Source organism: Apostichopus japonicus, chromosome 22, assembly GCF_037975245.1.
Source record: "Apostichopus japonicus isolate 1M-3 chromosome 22, ASM3797524v1, whole genome shotgun sequence".
NCBI classification, from domain to species: Eukaryota; Metazoa; Echinodermata; class Holothuroidea; order Aspidochirotida; family Stichopodidae; genus Apostichopus; species Apostichopus japonicus.
The window spans coordinates 13,926,360-13,936,071 of NC_092582.1; the positions used below are offsets into that span (position 1 = coordinate 13,926,360).

The 9,712-nt window shown below is 37.1% G+C and overlaps 1 protein-coding gene across 2 annotated transcripts; it reads right to left on the bottom strand.

The window, feature by feature from the left end:
* Positions 1–1,540: 1,540 nt before the first annotated feature.
* On the bottom strand, positions 1,541–9,581 carry LOC139964341 (negative elongation factor B-like). 2 transcript variants are annotated; one of them, XM_071965868.1, is made up of 6 exons: positions 9,436–9,581; positions 6,589–7,503; positions 5,711–5,813; positions 4,956–5,051; positions 3,798–4,289; positions 1,541–3,457 (listed from the first exon to the last, which is right to left on the bottom strand). In XM_071965868.1, exons 2-6 carry the CDS (start codon positions 7,476–7,478, stop codon positions 3,326–3,328), a joined length of 1,713 nt encoding a protein of 570 aa, XP_071821969.1. In that variant the 5' UTR covers positions 7,479–7,503; positions 9,436–9,581; the 3' UTR covers positions 1,541–3,325. The 2 variants fall into 2 exon arrangements, with proteins under 2 accessions (XP_071821969.1, XP_071821968.1); XM_071965867.1 differs by having other exon boundaries at positions 9,432–9,577.
* Positions 9,582–9,712: the final 131 nt, after the last annotated feature.

The following is a 9,712-nucleotide window of genomic DNA, read 5'->3' on the forward strand; positions in this document are numbered from 1 at the left end:
ATTAGGTAGTCTACGAGCGATAAATGCTACCCATGAAGAAATTATTTCAAACAGCTTTAAGAAAATCTTTTACAAAATGTGTGTGTGTGTATACTTTCTTTGATTGGAGTGCTTCTGGAAGTTGTTGCTGTATATTGCAGAAGTTTTAAAATTAGCTAGTTCTTCATGCAGGTGAACAATGAACATTTACATGTTTCTTTTATGTGGTAAAATCTATGTTTAGAGGTTGTTTTGAGGTTACAGTCAAATCTTATATACAGAGAATAGCAACTTATGTTTCACCTTGTAGAAATAAAACAATCTGGATTATTCATACCGGTGCAATACCTAGTAAGGAAGAACTGTGAGTGATATGGAAGGTGACTTTCTTTTGCAGCTCAAAGTCAACATTGGTTCGCAGTCATATATCCTGGATAGTATTCAAGTCAGATATTAAGCATAATCATCAGCTACAGTTGTGCTATTTTAAAGGATATTTTAATAGGTATATCAAGTTGAATTTAACTCAAGAATTGGCTGGAAATTGCCTGCATCTTTAGGTCAAAAGCACATCTTTGTAGCATTTTATATTGCAAAGATATGAAGTTTCCAAATCTTTTGATAATATAAGTACTTTTGTCACTGTTGCCGTTTTATACCTAAATAACAACCTTTTAGTAATTTTCAACATGTGTGTACTTGCCTCACGTTCACCCACTGCTGAACAACAAACCGAACTGTATTAACTGAAATAGATTTATGTAGTGCCTTGAACTTAATTTGTCACATGTAGTGAATTTGATGACCATCTAAACTGTAACTTAAGTATGAAAATTGAGTACCAGCTTCTTTAAAATCATAGTTTTTTTTCTTCTTATTCTTGGTGGTTTGTTATTGTGCATGCTGCTTTATGAAACGAGTTTGAAAAATATATACAATGCTTTTCTCCCCTCTGGTGGCTACGTCACTTAGCCATACAGAAAATGGCGAATGAGATATCTGAACTGAGCTTTCACTTCAAATTGTATCCATAGAGTCGAAAGGTCAGAGATAAGGTAACCATATTTTTTCGGAGAAAACAAGATAACTTTTCATAGCAGACAGGCCTTGGTTAAGGGTTCCCTGCTCCATTTTGTGGGAAAGGAGTGATTTCCTAGATAGTGGGCAATGTCCAACTCTACCAAATTGCAATAGATACTTCTGAGGTTAGAATAGTTGAAAAGACCAAGTAAATTGAAAATTGGCCATTCTTCTTTCAAATTGGGAGTAGCTAGCTAGACCACAAATCAATCTTCAGAACGTGTTTCCGCTGTTTTTATTATAAACTTGACAAAACAACCTTCAACTTTGTTTTAAATTTAATTTGCTGGTTGTTTTAAAAACAACCAGCAAGTATGGTAAAAAAAATGGGAAACGTGGAAATGTTTGAGTGACTTTTATTTGATTTTCTAGCAATTTTTGTGGGCAAAACTGAAGACTAAAATACACTGAAGCATTTTCAAAACTGTTTGCATTTCAAAGAATTAAAGAACAAGACAAATAAAGGACAAAACTACAGAGATTTCAAGTGGTTTTTATTTTATTTTACATATGTACAAGCTAACAAAGACAGGTCTTCCCCCCCAAAAACCAATTTAATATAAGCATTATCTTTGTAATTCTTAGAATCAAGAAGAAAGAATTTAGCTCGGCTTTGAATATTCTTCCTTCTTTTGTGCACGTAACAGAAAGATTTCAATAGCTTGCAGAGAGAACAAAACAATTGCCCAAACTATGACATACATCCAATGTATGATAAATTAATGGCTATCAGAGAATTGACTGGTAAATTTTTGGAAATGCTAACAAATATATATGAATATATATATATATCAAAATTAATTCTTGAGAACAAGTTCATGTGAATAACACTAGTAATTAAAAAAAAAAAAAAATAAGGTGTAGTATAATTCGCACCTGACTGAAAAATACAATTTTTCCTAATTGATATGTGGATTGAACTGAGTAAGTTTAAATCAATAAAAAAATATGTGGCAGTGTTTGATGTTAGACTTAAAATTGATCCAACTGGTGCAGAAAGAGAGAGAGAAAAGTAAAACAACCCAAAGTTTCACCAGATTATTACAAATTCTGGATTTTAAATTCAAGATACTCAATTGCCTACTGGTACCTTTTCTTCAAGGAGCAAGTCAAATGGATTAACATAAAAAGGGGGGGGGGGGAGGGGGGAAGAGAGAGAAAAAACTATAAGAAGTTTGAATGATTATGATATTAGGAGGAAGAACTTTTATCCCTTTTATATTGTCCAATGCATCAGCCCCCCCCCCCCACTCAGCATAAGCATATTTCCATTAGTCCAGTGGAGTATATTCCAAGAACATCTCACTTTTTATTTGAAGTGGCTGGTCGTGGCACCTCTTGGTATCTGATGCTTCAACCCTTAGTCTGTCTCCAAGACTCCTGGGAAGTACATGCTAATCCTAACTGGACTAACAGATACCATATCCATCTTAATATGTCTAAGAAACTTTTTCATAGCATGGACAACGAACGGTTCTCATTTTGCACCACGGTGGGGAAACTGAAGTAATTCACAGTGACACCATTCGGTATGAATCAAAGATACATAGGCAACCCAAACTGTAGGGTTTCCTTTGAATAGGGAATGGCCAACAGAAGTATCAACCTGTTTATTGTACAGAATCTTACAGAACGTTGGACACAACAGAAGTACACAAACAGGTAACTGTTGTTCCCTGAAAGAATGAAATATATTGCAAAGACGAGAGACATTTTAGAGTTAATTTTAGATGTTATGAATGTATCTAGTAACAGAAAAGTCTGCAATAGTATCACAGTTAGACTCAGCCCTGCCCCCCCCCCCCAGAAAGGGGGCTTTCGTTTCTTTGAATGGAACAAATCACTGATCCAAAGGGGAGATAAAAAAGTCGCCAAATTTTCATTTTTAAAAATATAAATATTTTCACCTTTTCATGAAACCTGTAGCTTATTTTACTTGTTATTATTGTTTTTTTTTTTAAGTAAACAAAAACAGTGCATGAACCGTTTAACAAATATTCCAGTTTAGTCACCTTTGAAGGATAAATTAAGACAAAGACCACAAAGCTAAAGAATTGCTTTTGTGCTATATTTTGCACTGTTGACATCACAGATATCCACTGTCTTCATTCAGAGAAAAGGAACAAGTTGAATTTTGTTTTTGCAGGTTTGGAATGTATAACCCTTTCATGTAAGTAATACATTATCTGGCAATTATTCAATCCTATTAGAAACAATATTTCACTTGATTTTAAAAATGTACTTTTGAAAGACTGTCCATATTAGATCATAATGGTGCCGGAGTAGGCACGCTCATCAAGGGGGAGTCTAGTTCTTGCTCTTGGGGAAGAGGTTCCGGTGTGTGTGAGTCGATCTTCTCCATCACCACTTTGTACAACTCACCGACTTCCTGTGAGTGCTGCAGACGAAAAAACGTAAATTAATGTACAAATACTTTAGATACTAGAAACGTGAAAACATACTACAATAGACGTACCACAACAAACTTGGACTTTTAAATCTTTGTGTATATTTTCCCAATGATGACCTTGAAGTCATTGACCATTCTCAAGTACTGAAAACATAGCTACAACGGACATTGAAGATCTATTCTATGTCTATAGAAATGCATGTAAGAAACTTGTCTGAAGTAAAATGAAGCACATATCAAGATTTCAGTAAGCTGGCAATGAAAGCCAGTTCCATGGGAATTGGAATATGAGTGGAAGTCCTGAAAAAAGAAAAGTTTCAATGCTCACCTCATCTTTAGGAGCCAGTTGGTTTTGAAGCGAAGATAATCTCAAGGCGGGTAACTTTTGAAAAATGTATTCCACTAGCCTCAGGGTATGCCGAGCCACATTCTCTCTGGTGACCGACTTCAAAAGGAAACTATCGAACACCAAGGAGCAAAATTCCTCGGAGGAAAAGTCATCGGACATTCCGATCAGTTGAGATGTGAAAGGGTGGAGGAAGTTGTCATCCCAGGTCAAATCTCCTTCCGTTCTGACCACTTTTGGCAAGATACGAGTCAGCGCCTCCTTATTGCGAAGCCTTGTTACGTGAAGCACGTAGTACAACGTAAGCGTCGATGCCGTCCTGCTCTTTCGGATCGTTTTCAGCAGGTACGTCGGAATGTCTTTTGGTAAGCCCGAGGGAGTGGCCTCATTGAGCTTTCTGTTTATGATGCGAATGTGATCATCGACCAGAAGAGACATCAGGCAAGGCAGGAACTTCAAGATGATGTCGTTATCCTGAGATGTGAAGACAAACGAGATATTAATTCCAAAAAATTTTGGCCAACGGCTTTGACTGAAAATGTTTTGAGTAAATAAATAAATACAAATTTAAGAGCTTGTCACTGAAAGAGTTATCAACATTCTACGCTGTGATTGGTTTAAGTGCTATATAGACGATTGCACACTGCAAGCTTCAAGCTGTCCATTCCAAGTTACAAAATCCTCTTTGTCACTTTAGTAGTGGTGATAAGTGATTCCTCATGTAGTGTTCCTGTAAAGGTCATCTACATATTATTATCAGTAACTGGAAAAGCTCAGAGAGTTGTGATTCCTTGCCATAAATTTTCGTAATCAGATACCATATTGATACTGCAAGTGATTTTAATCTTTCCCAAGCATTAAAAGTCAGAACCAGCAACTTGAGGAGTTCCAGCTCATATGACACGTGCAGAGGTACTTGTACACATACTTGTGGACAGAAACCAACCAACTGACTGATACATATGCTAAAAAAATGTAAGCCAGGTCCTTATTCCAAACTATTGTCCATATCCAACATGAAGTCTCCTTGTGTGAATTATTCTCATAGTGAAAATGTCATGCTCTTACACACATGGAAAGATGATCACTTTAATAACATAATTTTAATTTATCCTTGACTTGATTTCATAGATCACTCACCAACTTGGACTCCTTATAATGTTGTGTATCCAACATGTCCCAAGCTCCAAGACCAAGGACTAACATTCTCAACAGGAGTAGCAGCTCTGAACTTTGCTAGAAACAAAACGAGCAAATGAGAGGGGAATAAAAAATAATGTACCATACCGAAGATCCTAAATTAGTGCTTGATTGTGAAGTAAGAAAGTGCATTAAGAACTGAAACCTGCATACACTTGTAACACTGTATGAAGAAATTCTATAAACTTGTATTCCTCCTCCTATTAAATGGAGCGATCCATCATACTTCATTTTTTTCCTTTTGTTAATGAAGTTACTTTGTTTAATCCCATTTTGAGAAAAAAGGAAGAAGTCTAAATCCTGCCTGATGTTCTACTAAACTCCATCTTGTTTCAAACTATTTATTCTCCATGAATTTTGCTTGATTTTAATTCAATTCAACAGGAAGGGAAATTCTTCCTAATTGAAATTTTAATATTTATGTCATGAGGACATCTAGGTACACATGGACGGTACACTTGGCCCTGTTGCTTCAATCCTAAGCCATCAATTGTACTTCATACATATTTCAGTCTGCTAACACATAAATTAGTATGTACATAAATAAGAGGCCTACTTAATGTGAGACAGACAAACCAGCATTCGAAACCAAATTTGCACAAGACCCTTTACCTGTCCCTTAAAAATATTAAAAAGTCTGGGACATAAAAAATTTGTCTTTTTAGATTTGGTTATAATAAAATGCGAAGATTTACCCGAGGTAACTTCTCTGATGATACTTGATGAGACATGAGCTTTATGATGCTTGTAGCGAGTGTATGGATTGCAAATGGATCACAGAGTATCATGGAAAAGTCCCTGTGAAAGAGAAGGTATAATTTATAGCAAGTAAAATGATTGTTCCAGTGTTTATCACTGTTTAGCCTATTCAGACCCAGACAGACGATGAGCATGACAAGAAATTAATCTATACTGACATTGTAGCAGCATATTAGGTAATAGGCACAATAAGTTGCCCTTCTCACAATTGGCATGTTGATGATGGTGACCAGGTGGTAGTGAAGTCATTAAGGATAAAAGCCAAGCAAAATTTATCAACGGATGGAAGGAATGAGAAAATACCTGGGATATAAGTTCATCTTTAGTCAAACATACATCCTCAAATTTTCCCAATCTCAGATTGCAACAGATTTGCCAGTTAAGAACAAATTTTTGAGAATTATTGAAATGTACATTTCTTGCACATCATGTCTTTATGAGAAAAATGGAAGTTTGAACAATAGAAAATCATTATGTAAATTATCTAATATGGCAGGCTTATAAGATAGATAGATAAAAAGCAAGCAATAAAAAGTAATCAAAGCATTCAAATTAAGAGATCAAGGCTAACCAACAGATACTCTTTTCCAAAATGTGTCTTTGGTAACTGGCTATTAAACATTACACATTTAGCAGTGGATAGAGCAACCACTCTGTACTTAAGACTTAATTTCCAGAACTGGCTGGAGGAATACCAATGTTTGTTACTTCACCAAAAGCCCTAAGACTCATCAACACCTGTTGTTGGGACATTAAGAATAGCGCCTAACCTACAGGCCTTAGACAAAACAAAAAAGTGGATTTGATACTTTACCCTAGGACACCTTCACGACCTCGCTTCACCCCATCCAAGAATCCTTGCAGTTCTTTGGCTTTCTTATCTTCCACTTGTCTATCACGAATACAAGCATCCAAGCACCAGGTGAATTTGTGACACGGATCTTGGCTGCAAATTTCTGAGACTTCAGAATCATGTAGGGACATTAAGATCTCAGCTCGGAGCGTACAATAGTGAGCGTTCCTACTCCGCACGAATAATGTCTTCAAGAATCTGATGACCATGTCATACAACTGGAGACTTGTCCCGACCATGTGACTGAGGTCTCGTACATGTTTGCTTTGTCTCCTGGTTTTAGGTGGAATGGAATAGAACATATGAGAATTTATGGAGTCCCGGCCAAACAGAATAGCTTCCTTCTCTTTGACATAATTATTCAGCAAAGGTGATACTTCATCTCCAAAGAGAGTTGGATTCCTCTCCCAAATCTGTCGCTTCACCTCGATCGGGGTCGCACTGTACAGTTCCTTGTCTTCCAAGATGGTGGTTAAGTATTTCTCTGGAATCTTCGGGAGGCATTTCATTATCGCCATGACAGTTGGCTGAATAGTTTTGACCTTGACTAGTGGAAAACATTTGGTCAGTAAATCTTCAATCTTTTTATATCTCTCTTTTTCGTTGCTCGCTGCTATCTCATTTGTTTTCTCCACCAATTTCTTTTCCAATTCTTCCATGATTGTCTGATGGAACTCGAGTCTGCGTATATCATGGAGGTCCAGCAGCGGTAAGGCTGGTTGTAGTGTGGGCAACAAGATTCCATTTTCACTTTGAAAATCTTCGATAGCCTGCAAGGGATCTGAGCAGTTTGTCAATGCATCTCTTAAGTGGTCGGGACCAGCTATACCAATTTCTTCAAAACCAGACATTGTACATCTGTGAGTTGATTAAGACCTGCAAATACAAGCAAAACCAAAAATCAAAAACACACAGTTTATCATGGCGAAGGTTGGCACAATGTTAACAACTCACTCGAACAATGTTCCATCCTACTGTAATCATTGTTACTGTAGCCTACCTTTGACTTGTTTTCGAACAGCCCTAAGCTTTATATTCTGAATGACTGGTAAAGTAACGTTGAGTTCAGCAGACCTGCTTTCACAAAAACAGGGGGATTTATGCTCGGGGGGGGGGGGGTTGGGGGGGGTTGGGGGAAATTGGGAGGCAAATTGGACAAAATCTACAACTGAAACAAGATAGCAATGTCAAATGTAATATGAAAGCGTAACATTAATACTACATGCCATCGAGCTGCAATAATAGTCCTAAATTGTAATTGTACCACTATATTAGTGTTGCAAAGACACAATGGCATAATTGCAATTTCTACAATTATTTCCACAAAAACAAAGTGGATTTTCTGCATAATACTAATGCAGGAACGCTAGGCCTATCATTACGCCCAAAAACATACAATCAGCCCACTTGTGATTGTAATTAAGAATAAAATTAGAAATCAAATTTTGCCAAGAGGTTAGCACATCAAATGGAACCTTGAAAACTGGGAGGCTCCAGGTAAAACCAGGAGAGTCGGCAGGTCTGGTTCATGAGAGTCTACCTATAGACTAGTGTAGACCTAGTCTTAGGTTATAAAGTTCTCTATGCAGGTTTGGGTGGGTCTGTTCAATCGATAAATGGCATGTCAAATACAATTTAGATAGGACTAGGCCTAGGCTAATATTGGAGTAATTATATGACACAACTTCCTAGCAGGATACTTTTTGCTGGAGAAGTTACTTTATACATGCTTTTGAGCACCACACATCTTCATAACAGGATTTTTTTCTGGGGTATTAAGTTTCATAAATGCTATAAGAATGACATCTCCCTAACAGGATATTTTTTGCAAAGGGGAAATCATTATAAGATGCATTACTTCATAAGCTCTTTTGGAACCCACACAACTGATAAAGTTTGCTGGAATTAGGTTGTGGAAATCATAAATGCTTTGGAGAATGATATAGCTCCCTAACAAGTAACAAGATATTTTTTTCAAAGTGGCTATTCTTACGACTAGTCGTAAGAATAATTTATAAATACGCATGCGCAGTTGCTTTAACATGGCTATTTTTACGACTATGAGTACTATTTGTACGACTAGGAGTAACAATAATTTCCGGTTAAGGTTAGGTTAGTGTTTAGGGTTAGGTTTAGGGTTACCCCTACTACATGCGCAGTTGCTTTATTTACTTTACTGCGCTTGAATTCGCCGATGTCGTAAGAGAAGTTTATAAATAATTGTTACGACTAGTCGTAAGAATAGCCACGGCCTATTTTTTTGCAGGAGTCAAGAGTTGTTGTAGGGGAAATCCTTAATGATTAGGAAGAGATTTTTTTCACTGGAAAATGTGGAAAAGTTGCAGTGGAAGTTGCAGTGGAGAAGTTAGACAACTTGATCAATTTTATTAGGGGAAGAATTATATTCTTACGGGAGTCAGGTCATAGTGGAGATATTCGACTGCAAATCCACCCGCAAAAGGGACCTTCTGAAATCTGATTGTGAAATGTGTGGTATTCTATAATGTACCCAAATATTATCATGCACGGTTCGGCTACGGTAAGCACAGTTTAACAACCTTGTTGAAGACTTACTCTTGTTACCTTCTGGCGTTAAATATTAGACCTAGCCTTTATCATGCTTGGCTCACGTTAGGCTAACTTTTGTTGAGCCTTCTGTTACTAAGCCTAAGGTTAGGCCTAGCCTAGTCCATCCAGGACACTGAATTACGTTAGGCTCCGATGGAATAATTTGTATGAAAATGAATTTACAGTTTTGAGCAATTGGTAAAGTTGCACATGCGACTACTAGGCACAAATCTCACCTACGTTCGAATAAGGTGGCGTCGGTTTGCCACTTTGAAGCTCGTTCGCGATGTTACTGCAAAAATGACCTTGCTTTGATGCACAACGGGTTTGCTTCCAACTTGTTTCATTGCAGGCGGCCGCCATGGGCCGACTGCACAGAGCGGTAGTTTATATACAATGAAAACAGATAACAGCCAAGCGTGCATGAATAGACTGCGTAACTACGCCTTGTTGTTAACTTTCCATAGAAAGTAATACGTAAGAAATCACAGTGGTTACAATAAACGGCTGTTTCTCC